This window comes from Mytilus edulis, chromosome 9 (assembly GCF_963676685.1).
Source record: "Mytilus edulis chromosome 9, xbMytEdul2.2, whole genome shotgun sequence".
NCBI classification, from domain to species: domain Eukaryota; kingdom Metazoa; phylum Mollusca; class Bivalvia; order Mytilida; family Mytilidae; genus Mytilus; species Mytilus edulis.
The window spans coordinates 14,544,929-14,572,117 of record NC_092352.1 but is presented as its reverse complement, the minus strand read 5'-3'; the positions used below and the strand labels follow the sequence as shown (position 1 = coordinate 14,572,117).

General features: G+C 30.5%; 1 protein-coding gene across 9 annotated transcripts in view; it reads right to left on the bottom strand.

The window, feature by feature from the left end:
- The window catches only part of LOC139489542 (uncharacterized), a 42,703-nt gene that overhangs the window by 5,440 nt on the left and 10,074 nt on the right, over window positions 1-27,189 (bottom strand). For 2 of the 9 annotated variants that reach the window (XM_071276055.1, XM_071276061.1), the window contains exons 5-21: window positions 26,881-26,937; window positions 25,463-25,569; window positions 14,429-14,537; window positions 13,806-13,874; window positions 13,014-13,058; window positions 11,050-11,118; window positions 7,608-7,681; window positions 6,934-7,174; window positions 6,300-6,482; window positions 5,884-5,962; window positions 4,681-4,833; window positions 3,768-4,222; window positions 3,060-3,220; window positions 2,054-2,222; window positions 1,670-1,746; window positions 904-1,098; window positions 297-351 (exon numbers count right to left, since the gene is read on the bottom strand). In XM_071276055.1, the coding sequence (XP_071132156.1) occupies window positions 297-351; window positions 904-1,098; window positions 1,670-1,746; window positions 2,054-2,222; window positions 3,060-3,220; window positions 3,768-4,222; window positions 4,681-4,833; window positions 5,884-5,962; window positions 6,300-6,482; window positions 6,934-7,174; window positions 7,608-7,681; window positions 11,050-11,118; window positions 13,014-13,058; window positions 13,806-13,874; window positions 14,429-14,537; window positions 25,463-25,569; window positions 26,881-26,937 (2,298 nt within the window). Of the gene's footprint in view, window positions 1-296; window positions 352-606; window positions 629-903; window positions 1,099-1,669; window positions 1,747-2,053; window positions 2,223-3,059; window positions 3,221-3,767; window positions 4,223-4,680; window positions 4,834-5,883; window positions 5,963-6,299; window positions 6,483-6,933; window positions 7,175-7,607; window positions 7,682-11,049; window positions 11,119-13,013; window positions 13,059-13,805; window positions 13,875-14,428; window positions 14,538-25,462; window positions 25,570-26,880; window positions 26,938-27,189 lie in introns of all 9 variants that reach the window. The other 7 variants (XM_071276063.1, XM_071276058.1, XM_071276057.1 and 4 more) reach the window with 5 other exon arrangements.

Below are 27,189 nucleotides of genomic sequence, written 5' to 3'. Positions count from 1 at the left end.
TATCTTATAAGAGCTATTTGCCCTTTCCATATAATGTGCAAGATGTAGTTGTAACCATAATCTTTTGAGTTTTGAGATACTCAAGTCATAATTTCGAAATAGAGGTCCAAGTCTAAAAGGCTGAATAGTGAACACTAAGAATGACAGACCATGCAAAACAATGGCAAAAGTTAACATTTATCCAATAGAAGGGGTGACTTTTATTATTATATAATTATAAGTTCAAGATCTCAATGTAGAGAATATAGATCATTCATATAAAATTAGGGAAAATAAGTTGAGTCTAACACTGGTACCTCATCATCTTTCCACATGTCCTTGGTTTCTTTGGGACTGGAACCTCCATTCTCACTACAAAAATAATTATATTTGTGTCTTACAAAAACAATGTGCAATTGTGTTACCATAAAAACCATAAGTTTATTTTAATTTTGTGTGTGATGTGCTTGATATATCAACAATGACAAACTCTCCATGTGAACTTTTCACATCAAAGCACCATATGTTTCAAGTGAAGTGATTGCATTGAGGTTTTAATAATAATAATGTTTGGTTAAAAGTATAAAAATAACTTTCCGAAACTTTAAATTCAATTTAAGAAATTACCTTTTTTGGAAGCATTCTATATCTGGAAATACATATTTATCTTTTTTATCCATACTGAGCGATTACTACATGCAATGCTTCACATCAAACATTCTAAACTATTAACAAGATACATGTATATTGATTTGGTGTTTCCGAAAATCCTCAAATTTGTCCTTATCAGAAACTTATTATTTACCTCAACTTTTCACAAAATTAAGAATTCCTATATAGAGTCAAACAGTACAACAATATTACGCTTTGTAAGTGGAGTATAAGTTTTACATTATAACTAAATTGCTTAGTACAATTTCTTACTTATGATCATTTGTTCTCATTTGAGCAAATCCACTATTAGGATCTTTCATCTCATCCTCACAAGCTTTAAGGAAATCTGCCACTGCTTTGTGTTGATATTCCTCAGCAACCTGACGTGGTGTACGACCCATGTCATCTCTTACATCAAGTCTGGCTCTATTTGCAATTAACCACTTAACACACTCTAAATGTCCCCTAAAAGTAGAAAATCATAATTAAGTAAAATTCCAAATTTACAAATACTTTACACAATGGATATCATCTATAATGTGGGTCAGTCTTGCTTGTACTGTACACATATTATATCCTATTACTGATTTTCATTGACTTGTAACTACAGTCAAATGGTCTGACTATTATTTGATTTACATTACATTCCTTTTGAACAATAACTAGCTGTCAAACTGTTTGCAAGTAGACTTCCATTGTGAATCTCATTCCAACAGGATATATACCATTAAGATAAAATTGAGAAAGGAACCCGACTATAGAGCAGAAAACAGCCCAAGGCCAACAATGGGTCCTCAACACTTTGAAAAAATCCCACACCTGGAGGCGGCTTCAGCTAGCCCCTAAACAAAAATGTGTTCTAGTTCAGAGAAAATTAGATTTGAGAGTACTCAGTTACTGGCAGCTAGTTCCAAGCCAATATCAACTAATAAAAAATCACTTTACTATCTAGATATCTGTTTCAAAAAAATCTGAACCAAAAATGATCCAACAAAGGGTATTTAAATTGTTAGGTAATAAGATTATTAGAACTTACTCCATTGCTGCTAGATACAGGGGAGTTTTCTTGTCAGCTGATCGACATGTGATTGCTGCTCCTAGCGCTGCAAGTACCTGTTAAAACAAAAAAGTTATTATCAAATCTAGCAAGTTCTTTCTCATTGTACAAATGTTAGCATTTAATTATTGAGCTGTAAATATGAAAATCTACAAAAGAAATATTTCTTAATAGCCAAATGAAAAGGTTTATTTGATATGGAACAAAACCAGACATAGCTTCCAGATATATCTCACCATACTGATCATTTAATTCCTACATCTATATACAAACCATTAAACAATTAACATGGCCAGACATAGCAGCCTATATACTAACCATTAAACAATTAACATGGCCAGACATAGCAGCCTATATACTAACCATTAAACAATTAACATGGCCAGACATAGCAGCTAAGTGTATAGGTGTATATCCTGTAGGTGTCTCTTCATTCAAACTGGATCCATTGACTGCTAACCATTTGACAACTTCTAACTGTCCATGCTTTGTTGCTATATGTAAAGGAGTCATTCCTTTCTCATCTCGTTGTCTAAAACACAATTCATAATCAGGTAAATGATTATATTATCTTTTATTTGAAGCAGTTTATAAGTTACTATAAGATGAATGGACTCCTATGGAGAGAACGTAAATCCTGCTTGAAAGATGGCAGCACAGTCAACTCTGAATTAAGGTCTTTATATATCATGATTTTTTTATTGAAGTTTCAAAAACCGGACAAATAAGATTTTTGTTCTGGGAATTGACCTACAAATGTATATTTATTGATTTAGAAACATAAAGCATATGAAAGAATTGCATCAATTCTATCAGAAAGCTGTATATAAACAGACTTTAAGTTATTACTGCTAACTAGCTCTCACATGAGTTAAACAAAAATAATGAATGATTATTCAAGTGTAAAAGAAAAATTGGTACTTTTGAAAATTAGATTAATCTCTAGTGGCAATAATTTAAAAATTGTTTTCAATCCAATGAAAAATCACTTAATTATAAGCATACATCCATACAAATATACAACTTTGTCAGGTTTAATCCAGTTAACTATAAAAACATTTTAAAAACTACTAAACAATGTCAAACATAAATACTTTTAAAACAAACTGCTTTAAGTTTTTACTTGAAAATCAAGGAATTATTTAAATGACTATGTATCAATTTTGATTATGTTTTCTTATGTTTATCTTTGTTATGAAGAAATTGTGTGATGCATTGTGAGTGGAGTTTGAGGGCCTCAAGGAAGAATAGTGTTTATACAAATTGAGCATACCCTCTTGAAATAAAGATTATTATTATCATTATTATACAAATTAGTTATAAGATACTTTATAGAAAAAAAACATTTATCACAAAATATAAAACTTACGAAATCATTTCTGGGAAATATTGCAGTAGTTCTTGCACCCGTTTCAAACTTCCAATTTTTGCAGCACTATGGATAGTTGGACCTCGTAACACTTTCTTTCTATCTTCATTTTCTTCATCCTTTTTCTGCCTTCCCTCCTCTTGTACAGCTTCTAGACCAACCTAAAAGTAATGGTGAAATGGTGAATAAGGTTTACCAGTATTAGAATTTTTTTATTCCAATTTTCACAGTCGTGACCATCTTGAATATTTCTCAAAATGTCTGAAACTAAATTGAGAATTTAAAACTTTTCATAATTTCATACATAGGAATTGGAAATTAATCCAAGAATGTGTCCATAGCACAATGATGCCCCAACCACACTTTCATTTTCTATGTTCAATGGACCATCAAATTGGGGTAAAAACTCTAATCTAGCATTAAATTAGAAAGGTCATGTTATAGGGAACATGTGTACTTAGTTTAAAGTTGATTGGACTTTAACTTCATCAAAAACTAACTTGACCAAAAACTTTAACTCAAAGCTGGACAGACTGACGAACAATCGAACGAAAACAGACGCACAGACCAGAAAGCATAATGTCCCTCTAATATTGTAGGTGGAACATAAAAAGCAAAACTTTGTAGATTGGGCATAAAAAAGTAAAACTATGGAAATTAACACTACGCTGAAATAATAATCAAAGTGAATAAATAACAATATATTACCTTATATCCATGCATGAATTCTTGTTCTGGTTTTGTTGAAGTACTTTCTGTTTCTGATGATGTGTCTACAGAAATGTGTTTTGGTGTTGTGCTGGTATCCGTAGTTGAAGAATCGTCATGCTTCCTGTTTTCTGTATTACGCTCTTTGAATGTAAAAGTTGTAGGCCCTTGCCCCCTTGTATCGAAAAAGTCGTCTTCTTCAGGTTTTTTTAAAGGAGAGAGTGGCCTTCCTATGCTTTTTTTCTTGGTATCAGTTGAGCTACTGGAGCTACTAGATGTTGAAGAGTCTGACTCAGATCCATCTCTAGTTTTGCTACTACGTCGCACTAGTATACTAACTTTAGTACTTTTATTTTTATCAAGTTCTTCTTCTGAGTCACTTGATGAAGAGGACGATGATGAAGAGCTGGAATGACGTCTTCTGTGATCCTCAGAATCACTCTCCTCTTCAAATTCTATAATATCAGGAAATTATGCAATGTACTTTCATTGACATTTATCACTAAAACAGATGGTTGTTGCCTGTTGGGTTGCTGTTTCATAATTTAAGGAAATAATTGAATTGCTTTCTCAAAATTTTATAAAATAATTCAGTACATTTTAAAAAAATATTCATGAATGTTGGGTTGCAATCTAATCAATCTTAACCCTAAATCACATCTTATTCATACAGTAACATCAGTGGTGCAGTACAATATTTTAACACTTGCCTATTTTGTTCAATTTTAATAGAACTATGTTCCATGGAAAACCTTTTATTTTTTTTCTTATATAGTAACTTGATATTCTGCTCTCAACAATCAAACAATTTTTGTTTCTAAGACAATCAACATACAAAATTAAAGGATACAAACCATATAATAAAGCAATAGTAGAAATTCAGATTATAGATAGCAAATTTGACCTTACTTACTTTCTATAAATGCTCTATCATTTGTCAATGGTAAGACCCTGTATGTGCTCCTATCCCCATCCTGACCTGACAACCATTGACTACATGGGAAATCATATACTCTCTTGTCTCTCATATCATATATTGTTACACTCTCTAAAAACCAGGCATAACCTAAAAATTAAAATAAACATTTTAACAAACTACTTATAAAACAAACAAAACTTTCATAATTGTATCTGTACAACAGATTTTAATACTGTATGTTGAATTGAAAATAAATAAATTTGGTGTATTTACTGTCTTCTGATTGGTTAAAATTATTAGTTTTATTTTCAATGTAGTCAATTTTGATGGCGACACGCCCACTCTGATGTTGTGTATTCATACGCCAACATGTGTGTACGTTGTTATTGTTTATATAAATAATATCAAACGTTCTTTTAGCCTTATTTTTGATAGAAATTTATTCATAATGAATGGCAATAATTTATTTTGATTTTATTGAACCATAAAACTAATTTTTGACTCTTCACATTTGACATAATCCGCTTCGCGGATTATTCAATGTGAAGAGTCAAAAATTAGTTTTATGGTTCAATAAATTCAAAATAGATAATAGCCATTCATTAAATAAAATAAATGCTAGTGGAATGTACAAATTGTAAAGAATTTGATACAGCACAGAAAGTACTCTATTAAAGGTCATTGGTGATGAGCGAGAAACATGTGCCAAAGGCAAATTCAAGAAGTACCCCTGTATTTGTCATTAGTAAATTTGTATAATTTGCGTTATTTATGGTATAATTTGATTATTTGTTCATTTAAAGATATCTTTTAAATATGACTTTATAATGGTGTTTTGGAAAGACACAAACCATAAACTGGCAGAATGTTTAGAATCTAATAAAATAAAAGGATGAGAATATAAACTCCTTACAGTTCTTCTAAAAAAGCATGCAAAACAAAACATTGATCAACTTGCCTGCTTTGTTTTCTTGGTTGTTTGCAAACAGTAGGTATGCTGAGTTTCAGTCAGTTTTTATATATACTGGGATTTGATTGGACAATAGGAATTGACATGAAATGAATTAAAGTTTATTGTCCAATCAAATTCCGGTAAATAGTAGACAAACATCCAAACAAATATAGCAAGCAAGTTAATCAATGATTTGTTTTGCATGCTTTTATAGAAGTGCTGTAAGCTTTCCATTAAGTACTTACTAAGTTCAGTTCTATCATGTCCTATTCTGATTTTCTTTAATTTACCAACATGTGGGAAAGCTTTCATAAATAGATCTTCCTGCAAATAGAAACACTTCATAAATACTAAGAAGCAAGATATGATTTAAGGCAAGGGTATCAGCAAAAATAAATGTGTGGTGTTTCAATTTATTCTCTCTTCACAAAAACCAGTAAAACTGCATACTATGAATTATAAAATGCATCTTTATTGATTTGAAATGTACACACTCCTGTCTCCTCTATTCCTCATTGAGTGTCTTATGTTACATCTATTTGTTTTCCTGAACCTTCATTACATGCTGAATAAAAAATAATATAACCATCTAAATATTTTGAAATGTATTTTCTTTTTCATTTCACCCTTAAGAATTAAATTGTCACACATATCCACTAACCTTCCCTTTCTGGAATGTAATTTTATGTCGTTTTGATCTGTCCAGATAGAATTCTTTAGATCTTCCTTTATCACCATACACAGTTAGTTTAATATCAGCCTTTGTACTAGCACCAATGTTTTCACCAGTTTTGACGTAGATTTGATATTCTCCCCAATCACCCTGTTTCACCTCATCCTCATCCTACAAAAAATTAAATTTTGTTCCCTAAGCTGACAAAGTTAATTTACGACAGACAAAGTAGTTAACTCAACCTGTCGATTTTGAGTAACATTTTAACTTTCTGTGACCCAGCTTAATCCTTTCATAACAAAGTAGCATTGACCTACTTCCTGTCACTGAATTGTTTAGATGTTTCTTAATGGGTAGAGTCTGTAACTTACATGAACTGCATAATATATAGCTATTTGTAACATATGAATGACGAGACTTTAAAAGAATTATGCCATTACTATTCAAACCCAAACGTATGGTTACTCTCCTTCCTTTTATAGATCATTATATGGGAGGGATTTTGACCATTGTTGAAAGCTGTAGGTTGTCGTGTGGGAGTTTAAACCCTTGTCTCATTGGCAGTAATACCACATCTCCTTACTTTTATTGTCACTGTTTCACATCAAATAAATGTCATTACCTGATCATACTCTTCAATTAATCTTTTCTCTGTTTGTACCCCAACATTATCTTGAGTCTGTGTCCCATAATTCCTTAGTACTTCATCGTCAACAGGCTCATCCCTGTTTATGATATGAATTCGTCTTTTCTGATGGGGTTTAACAGAAGGGGTTAAAAACACATCATTTATTCGTTGATCCTCCCTTTCTTCCTTTGGCGGTGGGGGTCTTGGCTTGTATTCATCTCTTGCAATTTTCCTTCTGTATAAAATATAATGGTATCATCAGCAATTTTGTTTTTCTAGACTTTCCTATTTTATAGAATAGAAAAATATGTACAACTGCGACCTGACTACATGATGTCCTTTGCTAAATAAATTGGCCATGAATGCATTTATTTAACACAGAACAAATTTTATGGTTAAAGAAGACACAAAATTTTAGGGTTCTATGAATTTATTAGTTATTGCTTATTCCTAAGGCACAAATTATCTGTTTTTGATTGAATGATTCATGTGGTGCCTTTATAAACATAAAAAGTAAACAAAGTCATATATGTCTAAACAAACTTTCATCACAAACTGAACCTAAATATTAAAGACACTGATAATATGAGTAAAGAAAAAATAACTAATCTGAATATGCTTAGAAAAAGACAAATTATGTAAAAGATAACTGAATAATAATTGGTTACCTCTGATAATCAGATGACATTGAGTTTGTCCTTGTAGTGTAAGCACTGTCACCACTTTCATCACGACTTCTACCCTGAAATAAAATAGAAATAGTTAGATATAACATTTCAAATTGATGTTTTTTTCTATATCATAATCTATAAACTAAATTTGTTTAAAAAATAATCATAAACATGTTATGGCAAAACAAGCTAAAAAGGTGCTAAAAACAACCATGACCAGATTAAACCAGATGCTCCGCAGGGCGTAGCTTTATACGACCGCAGAGGTTGAACCCTGAACGGTTGGGGCAAGTATGGACACAACATTCAAGCTGGATTCAGCTCTAAATTTGGATTGTGATAAAATAGTTGACACAGCATAGGTTTCTGACACAGAATGAATGTGTTCTAATGAACTTAAAATTTTTGTTTTCTCTTAGAGCAATTCACTATGCTGTTGAATATTAATCCTCTCAAAAAAATGTTTGAAGACATTTTCTTTTTTATTTATGAAATTTCAAATGAGAAAAATTTAACCCATTTTTTTTAATCACATCCCCCTTTCCCTTATTCCAAAACTAATCTCAATTAAAATTTCTAATGGAGTTTGCAACAATAACTACTCATTTAAATACATCATAAAATATTAAGATGTAAAAAAACTGCTTGTTATCACTGAATGGTAAAGATTATTTTAATTTATCAGTTGGTAGTAAAAAGTGAATATACATTGTAAATTGTATATAACAAAGATTTAAGTTGATTCTGGACAAAGAAAGATAACTCCAATTAAAAAAAAATCTTGCTATTGCACAATATTTTGCAATTAGATATTTCTTGCTTACTATTCTGGACAAAGAAAGATAACTCTAATTAAAAAAAAAATTGCTATTTCACAATATTGTGCAATTAGATATTTCTTGCCATTGCGCAATACTGTGCAATTAATATAATAATTTTAGATCCTGATTTGGACCAACTTGAAAACTGGGCCCATAATAAAAAATCTAAGTACATTTTTGGATTCAGCATATCAAAGAACCCCAAGATTTCAATTTTTGTTAAAATCAGACTAAGTTTAATTTTGGACCCTTTAAACTTTAGTGTAGACCAATTTGAAAACAGGACCAACAAGAATGTGTCCAAAGTACACGGATGCCCCACTCAATCATTTTCCATGTTCCATGGACCGTGAAATAGGGTAAAAATCTAATTTGGCATTAAAATTAGAAAGATCATATCATAGGGCACATGTATACTAAGTTTCAAGTTGATTGGACTTCAACTTCATCAAAAACTACCTTGACCAAAAACTTTAACCTGAAGCCAAAAACTTTAACCTGAAATTTGCACTATCATTTTCTATGTTCAGTGAACCGTAAAATTGGGGTCAAAACTCTAATTTGGCATTTAAATTAGAAAGATCATATCATAGGGCACATGTATACTAAGTTTCAAGTTGATTGGACTTCAACTTCATCAAAAACTACCTTGACCAAAAACTTTAACCTGAAGCCAAAAACTTTAACCTGAAATTTGCACTATCATTTTCTATGTTCAGTGAACCGTAAAATTGGGGTCAAAACTCTAATTTGGCATTTAAATTAGAAAGATCATATCATAGGGCACATGTATACTAAGTTTCAAGTTGATTGGACTTCAACTTCATCAAAAACTACCTTGACCAAAAACTTTAACCTGAAGCCAAAAACTTTAACCTGAAATTTGCACTATCATTTTCTATGTTCAGTGAACCGTAAAATTGGGGTCAAAACTCTAATTTGGCATTTAAATTAGAAAGATCATATCATAGGGCACATGTATACTAAGTTTCAAGTTGATTGGACTTCAACTTCATCAAAAACTACCTTGACCAAAAACTTTAACCTGAAGCGGGACAGACGGACGAACGAACAGACGGACGAACAGACCAGAAAACATAATGCCCCTCTACTATCGTAGGTGGGGCATAAAAATGAAGAATCTACATACACAGTTAGATTTGGTATATCAAAGAACCCCATTTATTCAATTTTTGATGAAATCAAACAAAGTTTAATTTTGGACCCCGATTTGGACCAACTTGAAAACTGGGCCAATAATCAAGAATCTAAGTACATTTTTAGATTCAGCATATCAAAGAACCTAACTGATTCATTTTTTGTCAAAATCAAACTAAGTTTAATTTTGGACCCTTTGGACCTTAATGTAGACCAATTTGAAACGGGACCAAAAGTTAAGAATCTACATACACAGTCATGACAGTTAGATTCGGCATATCAAAGAACCCCAATTATTCAATTTTGATGAAATCAAACAAAGTTTAATTTTGGACCCTTTGGGCCCCTTATTATGTTGGGACCAAAACTCCCAAAATCAATACCAACCTTCCTTTTATGGTCATAAACCTTGTGTTTAAATTTCATAGATTTCTATTTACTTATACTAACGTTATGGTGCAAAAACCAAGAAAAATGCTTATTTGGGTCCCTTTTTGGCCCCTAATTCCTAAACTGTTGGGACCTATACTCCCAAAATCAATACCAACCTTCCTTTTGTAGTCATTAACATTGTGTTTAAATTTCATTGATTTCTATTTACTTAAACTAAAGTTATTGTGCGAAAACCAAGAATAATGCTTATTTGGGCCCTTTTTTGGCCCCTAATTCCTAAACTGTTGAAACCAGAACTCCCAAAATCAATCCCAACCGTTCTTTTGTGGTCATAAACCTTGTGTCAAAATTTCATAGATTTCTATTAACTTAAAACTAAAGTTATAGTGCGAAAACCAAGAAAATGCTTATTTGGGCCCTTTTTGGCCCCTAATTCCTAAAATGTTGGGACCAAAACTCCCACAATCAATACCAACCTTCCTTTTGTGGTCATAAACCTTGTGTTAAAATTTCATAGATTTCCATTCACTTTTACTAAAGTTAGAGTGCGAAAACTAAAAGTATTCGGACGACGACGACGACGCAGACGACGACGCCAACGTGATAGCTATATACGACAAAAATTTTGCGATCGTATAAAAAGCTACAAAAATGTTTTGCTAAATGTAAGTGGGATGTTTTATTTTGATGTGCAGTTCAGACCCCCCTGTCTGATATATATTTAGAAATATTGGGTATATTTCAATGAAACAGTAACCTAACAAGACCATTCAGAGTGTTTCTTGTTTCTTGTTTCTATTGATCAAGTGAATATTGAAATAGCTTTTACTAAATCACAGTCATCTTTAACCAGTAGGTTTCCTATTTTTTCAGTATTTTGATGTGTTATAAGGTGCTATAAGCCTTTCGTACAGGACTATTTTTTTTGTATCATTTAAACCATGCAAAAGCACTGGCTTCTGGTCGAAAGGTCAGGTTTTGAATGTCTTATTCCCCTTTCAAACTATGGATTCTTTCATCAAACATCTGACAAAAGTGTAATATATAGACAGTGAGTAGAAACCTACCTTTACCCTTACATTACGATGCCTTCTTCCATGAATATCCCATGTGTATTTTCCAGGTGTTGGACGTAACTGTAAATTAAACAAAATGCATTTTAAATCAAAGTAAAATCTTTAGATCATTTCATCACATCTTGTTAAGTCATTTTAATGACCATGCAATTCATGTTAATTATAAAAGTTTCATTATACAAAAGTACCATGTGGTGGTATTTTCCTCTTTTTTGGAGGGGGTTCTAAAACAATATATTTTTTTTTAATAAATAAAACAAAGAAAATGTTATATGTTAAATAGGATATAAAGTTTAAAACTACTTTATGCAAGTTTACATCAGAGAAACAACTAAGAATAATAGCAGTATGAAGAGGAAGAAGAAGGAAAAGTAAAAGATGTTTATTTTCAATTAAATTGGCTCACAAGGAGAATAATACAATATAAGGCATTACTAAGAATGTAATAGTATGTACAGATACTAATTAGTAATAATTTCATTGAGGTTTATGTTATGTGTCCTTTGTCTTCAAAAGTATGTGATTGTGGAAATTTACAAAATTCTGCTAACTGGCAAAAGATTTTGTGATTTTAGCCTACAGATTGAAAAGATGCTCTTACCTATAATTTCTATCATAACTTTGTAAATAGCATGATATGAACTTAAGCATGTGTTTAAAAAACTTTAAAAAAAACAAACTTTACTGTATCACAAAATCACTAAGCATGGTTTTAACTATCATACAGAGTTAATTATATTTTTATATATTTATAAATTTACTGATATAATCTGCATAAATTCTATATATGTATACAAACTAACTTTAAGTACAAAATATAAATTTTTACTATTCTGTTCAACTGAACTCTAAAGCTACCAACTTCTCTAAAAATTCTAATGAATTAAAGCCAATTCTTCTGAAACAGACTTAACAGGGCCAAATTAAGACAACCTCAAATTATCATAGATAATGTAAAAGGAAATCAACAATGAGATGATTTTTTAAATGTTTGTTTGATATATGAAAACATCAATGTTTACTATAATGATCTGTGTTAATTTATCTGTTGTAAGTTTCATTATAAACACAGTTGAACAAAACAGAGAAAGAATCTATAAAGATAAGCAATAATGAATTTTAATGCCAGTATCTTTATTTTTTCCAGTTGAAACATGAACATTTGTGATTCACTAAATGCATATGTCACTGATTCAGACTTAATTTTTCAGCAATTACGATAATGCAAGATTATTTGCCAATAAAACGGGATGCTGATTTACTGTTTTAATTATGTTGCTATAACAAGGGTTACTGTGTACATCAAACCCAAAATTAAAACATTATTCTGAAAACTTAAAGCAGGAAATATTATCAAGGAAAATATATAGTCTTGCTGTTTACATAAATCTTTAATGAATCTGTTTTAAACAGTATTAAATAGCTTATAAATATTTAAAGACTACATGATTTATATCCTTGATCAGGTTTCACCTAAGAAGTTATGAGTTATGAATATTTCATGTTAAAAGCAAATCATAAAGAAATAAACTGTTAGTAATGAGTAAAAGCAATCAATTCATCTATCTGCACAAACAAAATAAGTTGTGTTCTTTCTTGCTTTCAAGAACTAGATTAACACACCTCCTTTTATTCAAACTTCAGAAATTATCAATAGAACTAAGGCCAAACATATTTTAGCAACTCATCCTTTCCCCTCAAAATAATATTTAGAGTTTTTAAAAAAATATTTTTTCAATATTTTTTTTTCAAATGTGTTACACTTCTAGAAAATCTTTAGAGCTTACCTATGAAGCTAGGTTTTGATCAAGTTTTGGTGAAAATAAAAACATAATTGGATATGGGTAATTTTTTGTCAAGTTCTAACTATGTATATCCAATTCAATCACATGTAAATCTATATGGGATATGAATAAGCCACATCTATTAGTACTATATAATTGTGACACATGTACCTTCTTCTTGCCATGCTGTTCTGAACTCGGTAAACATTTATTGGTCTACAAGAGTGCAGTTAATGAAATAAGATATAACATTCACCATGCATGTATATAGATATTAAGAAGTGAAGAAAAGAAGAAAAATTGAAAAAGAAAGAAAAACAGTTTGAAATTAAACTGAAATTAAATTGTTTGATGTCATTAGTTTATTAGAGGGAGTTCTAATTTATTGTGCAGTTTGACAGATAAAACATTCTGATTGGCTTGTACAACAGCTGTCAGTCAAAACATTGCAATCAGAACGGAATTTTATTTTTACTGGTTACAGGTATGTTTTTTCTTTAATAATTCCTTACAGTAGAAGTAAAAAAGGGGGTTGACTCAAACAAACTAAATAAAAGAGAGAAAATAAGGACGATTTCTACAACAGCAGATTAGAAATATCTCTACATTGATTCCGTTTCACTTGTCATTTCTAACATGTCCAAGAAAAGATTTTAATTTTGAAAAATCTAGAACAACTAAACTTTGTATGAAAATAAAATATTGCAAAACAGTCCAATCATGCAATGATGGTATATAGATTTTCATGCTGTGACACAACATAACAATTAATGTAACTATTCAAATGAATAAAGAACCATTAAAAATAATAATTTTTCTGCTCCAGGTACTAAAAATAAAAAAAATTCTTTAAATTCGAACCTTTGATCATCTGATCTGCATCAATAGACACAAAATCAATTTAATTTAAGGGCATTTGAGTAACATGAGAAAATTGCATTTTAAGATGGTACCCCTACTCACCTCAAATGGACTTGGCGCTGACTGTGGTCTCTTTTTAGATTTTGGAGGCATTACACCATCTACTGCTTCCTATAAGGAAATTATGCAAATATTTTTAAAAACAATTTTTGGTCAAGGTTATATATAAAACTTTCTTTCAAATGATATGTTGTGTAAATAAACAGAAAAGTCATAAAATTTATCAAAAGTTATTTAAACAAACATGTTATATTTCATTGTTTTGGCATAAACTAGGACAAAAGATAGTTGTAATAACTTTGTTTCTCTTGAGTTTTCTGTGTAGTGTTTTCTGAATGTTAGTATGTTTTTTTTATCATTTGGCCATGGTCTTTTCTGTATTTCTAAAACTAATAGTATTGTTTGGGTTGTTGTCTCTTTAATACATTACCTATTTCCATTTTCAATTTTATTGACTGCCTGATTAGTATCTTTTAAACTTTGTGTTTAAGAATCAGTTGAAAAAAGACTTGATTCTTCAGATCAGTACAAAGCACTCAGCAAAAAGACCTTAGAAGCAGAGTACAATCTGAGAGAACTTGCAGTTACCGAAAGCAAGCTGATAGTCAATGACAACTAATATAAAATTCCTGTATCCAAGACTAAAATTATTGTTCTTTACTTACTGTAGCTATTAAAATTTTGGTGGCTGCATTTACAAGTCGATGAGCTTCTCCTTTTGACAAGTTTCTTGGTGGTACACTTCTCAAAATAGGCCATCCTCCCTTTAAAGGTCTGCAAAGATAAATTAATGGTTAGTTTCAATCAGGGCTTTCACTAACTTGAGTCCATATGAATCAGGTTGAACTCATTATTTTCTGAACTGGTGAGTCCATATGATTGAGGCTGGAATCAATATTCTATGAACTGGCGAGTCCATATGAAACAGGTTGGACTCAATATTTTCTGAATTGGCGAGTCCATATGATTGAGGCTGGAATCAATATTCTATGAACTGGCGAGTCCATATGGAATAGGTTGGACTCAATATTTTCTGAATTGGCGAGTCCATATGAATTAGGTTGAACTCAATATTTTCTGAATTGGTGAGTTCATATGAATCAGGTTGGACTCAATATTTTCTGAAGTGTTGAGTCCATATGATTCAGGTTGGACTCATTATTTTCTTAACTGTTACGTCCATATGATTCAGGCTGGTCTAATTATTTTCTGAACTGTTGAGTCCATATGAATCAGGATGGACTCGTTATTTTCTGAACTGCTGAGTCCAAAGATTCATTTAAATTGTTACCAGCTGATTGAAATCATCACCAATTACAAAAAATAATCATCTATATTTGACTATTAATTTTGCTTTTTTGTAAGAGTACTAACATGATAAATTTAATGCATCTGTATTTTTTTCTCTCTACATAACTTAAGTTGTGACTTGCCCTGGCCCTTAGCAGAAAATTTTGTGTTTAGGGACTTGCATCACAAAACTATTCCAGTATTTTTTTTTTATTTCACATATAAATAGTGCATGTAAAATATCTAAGAAAGTATTGGTACTTTGCCATATAAGGCTCTGGAGATAACACTGATGAGTATAAATCAAACAATAAAGGCATAGTGCAAACCAAATAATAGAACCAAACATATAGATATTCTTTGGTGTATTTTTAAATTGTTATCTAAACAAAATAGTTACCAGTATCATTGAACTGGAGACATCTAAAGACCATATGGAGATGTTTTTAACAATTCGCTTTGTTATTAAGCATATCTGTTTTTATGGACGTGTAACCATGCAATTTAATGAATCTGATGACAATTATTATCTTGTCTTATGTAAATCAATTATCTTTATCAATTATTCATCCTTCAGAATCTTTTCTTCTTTGATTTTCTAAAGGTTTCTTGATTATTTTTTTCTCACCTGGATTCATAATATTTATGACAGGTAAAAATAACCTGTTGAGATATGTTACTGTTTGTTTTAGCTATATATATATAGTATATAAGAATCTATTGCAAAATTGAATATATCGTTTTCCGTCTTTTAATTTCTTCATTTTTTTTCCCAAAGCAGCCCAAAAGTCCACAAATAATCTAACTTTTTGTCTGTTAATATAATTTAATATTAAGGATAATACAGATTAATGAGAAAAACATACTACTAACTATAACATTTATACTGAATCGACTGTCATTTATTTTAGCATAATCAACATTATCAACTGTGTTGAACCAGTACCTGTTTTATTTTCAATATTCACCTTTCTGCCAAAAGTTATCATAAATAAAGATAATTAATGGCCCACTGATTTCCCTATGAAAGAACAAAAAGATTTAAATATTTACTTCTATAGTTTCATGATGCTACATCATAAAGTTTTGAAGCAATTTAAAAATAAAATCAGACCTAAGGTATCTGTATGCAGTGCTTCCCATAGAAGTATTACAAAGGATAAAGGTTGGACTAAAAAGATGGAGACATGAACTTTGGAAAATATGGGCTTATGAAGAGTATAAGGCAATTTCAAGTAAGTTTTGAATGAGTGTGGGTGAAAGTCAATAGATGGGGCACAACTATACACCTAATTTCTATTTGGAAATATGTGCCAGTTGAACTATTGACGTCATACAACAATAACTTCTCCATTACAGGTTTTTATTATGATGTCAAAATTTTAGGGAATTTCTTGGTGTCAAGCAATGACTGACAAACAGTGATAAGCTGTATTTATAAACCCTCTAAGAAAAACACTATGGTATGTATGAACAACTTCAGTTTTACTATATTTTAGAAATATGCCTTATAAATTTGTTATATTGACTTTTATACTATATTAAAATAATATTCAACGTTTTGTAATCAGTGTTTTCTTTTTAATTAAATGTTCTCATTAGCTACAGTGAATAATGGTAACATTAAATCAATTATCTCCCTTGGAAACCAAGAAATCCATACTTAAAATAATTTACTAAATCACAATCTGATTTGAAATAATATAAATTTATTTTTCCTCATGTACGAACACTTATAAAATGTTGTGAGTAATATTGACAAACTGTGACATCAATATTTATTGTTTGTTTATTAAAGTTATGACAACTTGTTTAACGTTATGCTTGAATATACCATATAATAAAAGGAAATTAAACATTAAACAATTTATTCATACACTTAAGAATTTGTACAATAAAAAAAAAAATGGTTTTCGATGATTTTGTCATGTAAAGAAAACATGAAACAATATGTACTGATTGTAAGCCTCACTTTACTTTTTGTGTGCTGTGACTTGACAGAGTACCAGAGTCCTATCACAAAGCAGGTGAAAAATTAAAAACTCTGGAGTCAAAAGTCGATAGTATCGGAGTGGTGATTGTGGTCTATTCTTGTTATAAGCATCTCAATGAGAGAAGACTTCAAAAAAGTTTGTTTCCCTTCTTGTGTGCCTTACATTTGAAGAAGGTGAAGATGCAGTTTTCACATTTCTTGATGTCAAAATATTTCAAAATAATTGATAATGACACCATTGTAACTTGCTTAAAATACCTTAACTATTCCTTTAAAACAATGAAATAAATCCCCTATCATTGGACAACTTATTCAGCAAATGAAATAATCAAATATAAGTTCTGGTGAATTCAGAAGCACAAATCATTAATATTGTATTTATTTGTATAAGAAGGTTTGTTCTCCATATAGATCAGAAGAGGGACATTTCAGTATTTCATGTCATCATTATGATATTCAATCTCTGACCTTGAAAGTCAAAACAAGAACAAGGCCATTTTTTTCATCAATTTTCAATGTCCTATTGATAAAATATCATATTTTATATTGTCACTTTGAATTTTACCACTGATCATCAATAACTTTTTAGATTTGATAGGTCTCTTCCTAAAATATTCATGAAGTGAAATATGAAACACTTTTCTATTTTCAAAAAGCAGACATGCTTAAGTTAAAAAGATCTCTAACATTAATAGGTTCCATCTACTATTAAACAAATTTAATCCATATATTCTCTGAAACTTACTCACAGGACTGAACATTTATTCTTTATGTATTTCCCATTTGACATTTCAACAATTAATACAATTTTACTTCATAAACTTAAATGATAATTAATCCAAATACTAAATATCATAACATGCAATATATCAATTATTAAACAAATTATTAATTACGATTTGAGTTACTGTAAATTTCATGCGATATGTCTGCATAGATTTAATGGTGTTATTCCCAACAGTATAGGATTTAAAAATGACCTAGCTGCCTATCAATTTTAATTCATAATGGAAAATATTGATTTTAATCGTGTCACTGAAAATAAATGTATTTTAGTGTAAATAAACCTTTGTATAGCTGCATGGTTACTTTAATTTTACGTAACAAGAATTAACATAGTCTGTTATAATTACAAAAAACAACATTCAATTTTAAATCCTTTTACACTAAAAAGGAATACTTATAAATTAAGATGTGGATAAATTTACTTCAAAGAGTCAGCAACCCAAATGACAGACAACCTAAACTAAAATTGTGGGTTTTTTTTCATGAACAAAATGTCTCAGTCTTTCCATCTATTCAAGTTACAAGGGGAAGGTACTCTCAAAATATCACCTGATTGGCACAAAATTATGAATAAAATTTAAATTCAATAAAATTAAAAACATTCTGACTTTTTCAAATAACAAAACAATTTATAAAGATTCTCTGTCAAATTCATTCCATTTTATTACCTAAACTGTATAATATTTGGAGTCTAAAAACGTTAGTAACAAATAGAAAGAATTTCTAAAATACAACTACACAGTGTAGATACTATTCTGTACGCTATCCGGAAGTCGAGATTTTCGAAGCGAGAACTTTTTGGATCACATTTTAAATTTGTTTGATATGCTATATTAAACGGTAAAATGTTCATCTGTACATTGCTTAAAGGGAAAATTCGCGATTTTTTACTTATGGTTTAAATATGTTCATTATGACAAAATATATATATTCACAAAGTTTTATCGCTATATGTCCAGTAATAAAGGAGAAATTCAACAATTAATGAAATTTTTTTAACTACTTCCTGTAGGTCGTGACGTTTTCTCCTGGTTTTTGCATGCCGGGATTTAAAATACAATCAGTAAAAGTCTTGGTTTTTAATGATATTTAAACGTAATCGTAAGCGCGCCGATGACTTATGGTTTATCTAATAAACATCCGATAATAAGAAGATAAGACGCACAGACGTGCAATTGTACACATTCATGAGATAAATTTTCTATGTTAAACGTATCTATTCGAATTATTTTAGTAGACAACCAAAAAAGTTATAAATTTATTAATTAATGCATTTTCGGACTGATATATGAGGTGAACAAATTAAAGTACAATAATCTGTAAAGACAATATGTTGGTGTACTCTTATTGACCTTTTACTATCTCTGCTTTGACTAGATTTATACGATGTGTGTATTCACGGTTCTGTGGCAAATTGAATACTCTTAGATGGCTTGTTGAAAGGTAAATCGTTATTTGCACTTCGGTATTTAACCACGCCTCTAGAGCACACCTTGCCAGGTGTGACTGTCTATTCGGATCAGTGGATTATAAAACAAGGGAGCATTCAATATACACATCTATAATACTAATTCCAAGTTTGTTACAAATAAAAATAGATCGCCGTGGAATTATTTAATTATATTTGCTGTATCATTTATTTCAATTCAAATAAATTAATTTACTAAGTAATAAAATTTAAACAATTTTCGGTTAAGACGGGAAACTTAATTCATGTGTCAGAATGAAATGATATACACCTCTTGTCCTTGATGTATGTCTCATTAAAAAGGGGGAATTAGAAATAGCTTTACCAAAGCATTTTGATTTTCTTTATTAGGCAAAAAATGTACGAGAACACTTACATTTAGACTTTTGAAAGCCATGTATTAATGTATATCTGAAACTATCTGAAGATAAGTAGATAAATCTACCGAAGCGGAGTATAATATGTACGAACAAAGAAAAATACTTTTGTTTTTAAATCTTTGCACATTCATGATTAATTATTGTTATCTATTACTCATTCAATTACTTAATTGGTACCTAAAATATGTCTACCGCTTGGCATTAAAACTCGGTGTAGTAGGAAGGGTTTTATTACATATACTAGATTATATTATTTGGATAAGGATTTGAGCTATCCTATAAAACACATTTATTAGTTAACTACATTCGAGCCCAAAGGATATTAACTTAAATGATTCAATTTTTCAACTTTACTCACATATTACTTATATTTCTATCTTATGATTTTTGCGTGCTTGTTTTTATAGAACAGTTTATATATGGTCCAAAAATTTATCATAAAATCATAAATAAAAATATCTTGTTCGGAGAATGATAGTACTATAACAGTGGTTCCAGTCAGTCAAAAGAGTCAGATTTTGACGAGTATGGTCATATTGGGTACGCACTAGAGCCAGGGTATACCGAAGAAGAGCTCCATAAAATGGAAGCTGCAGAAAGTTCCTGAAATCAAGATATCCTTAGCAACCATCGCTAGTTTTTAAAACACAGATTGGTGTTCGTGTACTAACTGCATACTTATGCCGTTATTAACGGAATGTCTATGTTGCCACTAATTTACTCTCTTTGATCGTAATATTGAATTGGGTGAATGCATAAGTAACAGCATCGATTTCATAACAGTTTGTCTGAACCCGGTTGTTCTTGAAACTAACTATATAAGTTTTTTTTAAGTACAATCGTATTCATATTATACATGTTAAATGAATGAACAAATATTAAACCTATCTGTTTATTGTTTTCCGTCCATGTCTGCTCATCGCCAGAAATAAAGTTTGTCGCACGAAAAAATGGTGTTAATTCCAGAGTCAAAATTTAAAGAACTTATTTTCCATGTTTTCTGGTATTGTTCGAAAGAGAATTGACCTAACGTCAGAAGAATTACTATCTTAGGCTGTCAGTAACACATGTAGAGTAGTGGGTCGTTGTTGGACATGCAAATCTTATAAAGTGTATCATCTGTTAAATTTGCAGGTCACTGAAAGGGGAAGTTCCATACGGAAGTAGGTTTTGAGATTGATTTTTTTTTATATCCAGTGACACATTTTACATGCGTATTCTTGAACGTTTGATACATCATTTACTCTCAAATTGCAAAAAACGAAAACTTCCACTTGTATTTATAGTATTTGTTGAAATAGTCCTCGTCTCACAACGTATAATACTCTATCTATTTGACCAACGATGTTCAAAAACAAAAGACAGCGAATTTTATGTCATCTTTCCCTATTTTTGAATGTAACTTATAAGGCTGTTCAACTGGCAAGAATACCGCCAGAGACATATATACACGTCTCTGATACCGCTAAAGCGAACAAGCAGTTTATTCTTTAAATTGCTATCATATCACGGCAAGAAAGAAAATAAATCCCGAAATTGATTTGAAACTTTAATACTCAATAGTTTTCCTAGAAAATACTCACACCCCTTTGGGATTATTAGTGTACGTCCAGTTGCATATATTTTACATGAATGTCGGAACAATTGTGATGATGACGAATTTCTTCCTTTATTCGAGAACAATCTAATTGATACATAAAACTGGGATTTTACTATGTTCATAACTTCGATGAACCAAAGCAAGATATATATCGACCTGTATTTAAATCAAACTGGTTCTCTTCTTCTTCTTTTGGTATACAATATAGTCTGATACATGTATATATTTTAAATTGCACTATAGTTCCGTAACTTTCTATCCAGGCGTATAAGCCAACATCGACAAGTGCGTACATTTTTTAAATCAATATTTTTGGTATGTACCAGTCTGTCCTTTACTATAATTGACAAATTACATTTTCCCAAATTAACCCTCGGAAAAAATATGTATATAGATTTTTATTTCTTCAAATCTTTTTTTTTTGTGTGGTATTTTTTTAATTTTCATAAATAATATTCTTTACACCAGAAATGTTATTTATAAACTACGAGTTAAATTATTGGCATCATATCACTTTCGGACACACAAGACAGAGATGTGTATTATACACCTGATAGTTCAAAATGGAAAGTTATAAGTCTGCCGTGTACACTGATCAATACCTACAGAAGTGAAACGATGCATGAACTTGCAAGCCCGACAGGAAATCGCTTGAATACCCGGACGTGTCACCTGAGTCCTCACACCCCTCACAATACCTTTGGGAGTAATACCTTTAACCATGCTGGTGATCAGATGAGGAAAGATCCGAATTTATTTGAATAAAGTTTATTACTTTAAAGAATTATGAACGAATTAGATTTTTGAAAACAATTTTCACGAAACACTTATTTATTATTTGAACTGTGACTCTTTAACTAATTCCAATATTAACAGTTTAAAAATAACAGATATATAATAATGGTCATTTAAAAAAAAATAAGAACATTTTCCGTATCAAGTTTATAGTTAGTCAGATAAAACAATCGTACGATTGACAAGATATCGACACGCAATTACGACTACATCGGTTACTGTAGTTTTGGTCCTTTGTGTTTTATAGACATATCGTGATTATAATCGTAGAAGATGACAAGATGGCGGAGCGTAGAAAATTGATACTCAAATTTTAAAATCGATGTTGATCTCTTATCTAGCGGAATAAAACTTTAATATCTATAAATTTGAGCCTTTTTATACAGAATGGACATAATATCAATTTTTGATTTTTTTGCGAAGTTTCCCTTTAATGATTAATTCAGCTGACATCTATATTCACAAATGGTTTAAAATTAAATTTAGCACATTCATTATTCGTATCTTTGCCTTAATCAAGAGATTTTCAAGTGCATCACTAAGAAAAATCAGTCGGTGAACCTAAAAACAATCTTTTTGCACCCTTACTGTACAAATTAACGTAAGAACCAGACTTAATTTACTAAATAAAGTATATTTAAAGTTGTGGTAAAAGATTCAGCCAGATCTTTGAAGCCAGAAATAAGAAAATTACACTTGTTTGAATTTCTCACTGTACGATCAGTCTCGCTTGTATATTTTGAAACTGTATGATCAGTCTTTATTTCACTGTATTCTAGTGGTGATTTCAAAGTTATTTACGATACATTAGAAGATGGCATTTTTCTAAATAACACAAATATATTTTAATTAATTCACATCCTGAAAACTTATCAAACATGTTTTAGCTTGATAGCGTGTACTCGACTTTCAACATTAAGTATAAGGATGTTTGAATGTTGCTGAAATAAGAGAAAGGTTTTTTTGTTTATATAAAATTCAAAAATGTCCTCTGTTATACTTAAAATTGTATTTTTATTTAATTGTTATATAAAAATGCATGTATTTACAAACAATCGAGGCCGTACTGTAGCCTTTAATTGATCACAGTTCTTTCACTTTGTTTTGGATGTAGATCTGTCTCTTTCACACTCAATTGTACACCACTTTGTAATGCGGTGGTTTATAGTGGTAATGAAGTCTGTCTTTCCGTTCGTCCGTTGGACAGGTACAACATGTTTCGCCGGTTTTGTAAGCGCATCTCCTCATAAACCACTTAATTTACATTGGGGTTTCCAAACATTTTTAAATAGAGAGGAGGTCCAATCCAGGAGAAAAGTCATTAACAAATATAGGTCACCGTATGGCCTTCAACACATGATAAGCAAAGCCAATACCACAAAGTCAGCTATAAAAGGCCCCGAAATGACAATGTAAAACAATTTAAACGAGAAAATTAACGGTCTTATTTATATAAAAAAACGGAATGTATTTCGAATTTTATTAAAAATCTTTTATGGGTTTTCAAGATACGGTCTTGAACATTGCATTATATGGGGGCACCCATCAGGTATTTCCAACCTTGACCTCCAAAACCAACTGTTAAACTTTTGTAAAATTGCTTCATTTTTAATCAATTAACGTATTATGGACCTTCTATTTCGAATTTTTGGCAAAAATGTTTTTGATATTTTTATATCTAAAATACGGACTTTGTCATAACCTTATATTGGGCGAACCTATTTTATATCCTACACTTCTTTCAGACACTTGTCATAACTTAATGAATCTTTTTTTTCCAGATTCCTTATCATTAAATTCAATTGTGAACCTCTTATTTTGATTTTTCGAAAATTCACCAGTTTTCTATTTCCATGATAAGGACTTTTCCACTACCTTATTGGGTGGTACCCGTTTACTATACGCAAATTTCAAAAACTTACCATATATTAATAAAACTTCCTCATATTCGTTATTAAATGATGCCCCTGTGCCCCTATAATTTAGTTTTTTTGGTGGTTTATTTTTTTTCCAAAACATGGACTATAGAAGTGGCGGGGTATAATTTCGTTAATTCTTTCCTCAATACCGAAAGTTTTTAAACAAAGCTTTCTCTATTTATTTTTTTGTCATTTTAAAAGAGACAGGCTTGATGTATGTTATCACCAATTTGTCAACAGCAGACGGTGTAAATAGTCTTTAAAAATGTAATCGTTAAACAGATAACTGCAACGACACAAAGGTCCACAAGCGAATCATGTATTGCTTTTTAGGCATTTGATTTTAAGTAAGACTGACGGGAAAAAAATATAATTATTTTGCCGTCTACAAAAATCATCAGAAATATATTTGTAATTGTCTGATGAAAGAATTTACACGTTATAGTTCCATGGACACAATCATAATATCACTTAGTCACGTATATACCTTCAAATTGCCGGGTTTTTCTTCTTCAAAATCACGACTGGTCATACAGACAAAAAATCTGAAATCGCTTCTAGAATACAGTCAGTTTTAGACTGATCGTACAGTAATTTATTTTGGAATCCTCAAGGAAAGCATATTTTTTATTTGAAATACGAACATTCTACTTAAATACGGTAAGAATATTGAAACAGTATATATTTAACTGTAAACTGATGCAAATATTTGCAATAAAAGATTAGTTGCTTTGTACTACAAGAGCAAAATTGTCAATCGATTTCACTTTTTTCTATGAAGTTGGCGTGATGCACACGTATATTTCATATTCTACTGCATGTTTTTGTTACAGTTACTCATATTTATGATGCTATACATACTTTTAAGATGTGCAAAGCACTTAATAGATATAGGAGTAAACAAATGATGAAAAAAAGCACCAAAACAAAACCGTTCTGTTAGCCAGTTTGAAATCCTCGCTTCGAAAATCGCGACTTCCGGATAGCGTACAGAATAGTATCTACACTGTGAACTACCTATGGCCTCATAGGAGATCACACATTTACACATAACTATGATTTGTCTATAGCAGCACATTGTAAAAAGTAATTCTGTCAAGTTTTATTCAATGTAGGATGTTTTGAATTCACCAACCTTTTTGATGAAAAAAGACAATAAAAAAACTGACAAAAAAAGACTTATAATTTTCCCTCCCCCAAAATAAAGGGGAAACAGAAAATATTATTGAAAGAGGCATATTTCAGTCAGTTTTATCATGAGAAACTTTTTTGATGGATTTGCTTTAAAAAAAATCTCTTTTGAAGTTCATTCTGTGAAAGTACCTTTTACTTTCATAGCTTCCAATTTTGATTTCAAGGCATAAATGATACACGAAATCCATGAACTAGGTTCATTTACCACATAGCTATCACAGTAAAATTATTTTCAACAATAGCTTTCTCATCAATAGATAGAAAGTTGACATACTTATTTCTCTGTTGATCTTTATACCAGGATTGAAATTCTATCATTTCTTTCTTCAGTCTCCTCCCATCTTTAGTATCTATGTAACAGTATTCAGGTAAGGTAGACGGCTAAAGAAGAACAAACATGACTATCATTAAAATTTTAAATTGAAGAGAATAAATCCTTTTTTTTTCTATACATATGCTAAATATACTGTTTCATACTTATATTTTTGAATGACATAAATAGTAAAATATGTTTATGAAAATAATACTTTTTTTAAGCATCAAAAACCGTTTTAGTTCACTGAACTTTCTAAAAAAAAATAATCAAAAAAATATGATTATACTACATGTATATATTATATATTTTATATTGATATTTTATGTGGAAACGCTTGGAAAAATGTAGAAATGCTAAATTGAAAATAGCAAAAGTTCCAATATTCACATCACATAATTACAACAAAATATTACATTTAGCAAGAAGATCTCTTTCAAAATTTCAAAAATAAAAAAATTTTGCCCTTTAGAAAAAAACTAGTTTTAGAAAAAACAGACACATATAATGACATTTATTTGTTTAAAATGTTGACCTCAGTGCATTATATATTGTATGCTGAAATGTCAGACTCTGTAATAAATACCATAATAAATACCATTAACATGTTTTTGCTTATTCTTTTTCAAGGTTGCTAAAACAGTGAAAATTGTAATCCTTTTTACAAAAAAAATAAATATTTTTCTTGTGACAAAATGGAAGCTTAAGACAATTCATACTCGATGAGAGAAAAAAAAAACTTCGATAAAGTAGAACACACATTTGTTAATTATAGCAATCCAAAGTTTTCCATAGTCATGAAAAGATAATGTTCAAGTAGTTCACTGAATGAAAAAGTAATCTCTTTATACTAAGCCAATCTGCCTATACTAATGCAAAGACATGCATTACAAAAGGGTTTTGTCTCCAGCAATAAAGACTTTCTTTGAAATGAACCATTGATATTTAACTGGATTTTAGTTATCACTTATCAACATGCACCGGTAGATGTTTTAAGCTATGTACAGTATAAATTTCAATAAGCATTGTTTCTTGAAGACATGCAATAGTAAATTAAGCTGTTAATGCAGATATTTCAATCTTGATTCAGTCCAATGGAAGCTGCAAAATTAATTCACCATTCCTTTTCAGATGCAACATGCAATTTTTTTTAAAGTTATCTTAAAGCATCCTCGTTCATGCTCAAAATGTGTTTGCTTAGAAATTTAAATAAATTAGTGCACTTCACAGAGAAAGGGATTATCTCCTGTACAACACAAGGCATTAGTGAGGATACATCTAACAAAGGAAGAATAAAGCATATTGCTCATGGTGCTAGAAAACAAGACTTTTGTGTTTCAAGCATTTCATTCATCACACCACAAACACAATGTAATTACCCCAGCTGACTTCACACGCTTTTTCCGAGGAAAAACTTCCTCATCTTGTGCTGTAGGCTAATAAATAAGCAATCTTATATAAAGCTATCTTATAATATTTCAATAGAATATACAATCAAAGCATTAAGAAGAACATAATAAAAATGGCTGTGCAAGTTGTCAAGAACTGATTGTCAAATTATTCTAGTTTCTTAGACATATCCTTTATGTGATGCCCTACTATTTAAAGGATCAGGGTTTGAAATTAGCAGGGGCCCACTCGCCAATGGCCCCTAAAATTTGGTGTGGGCTACTTAAATTTCTGCCTTT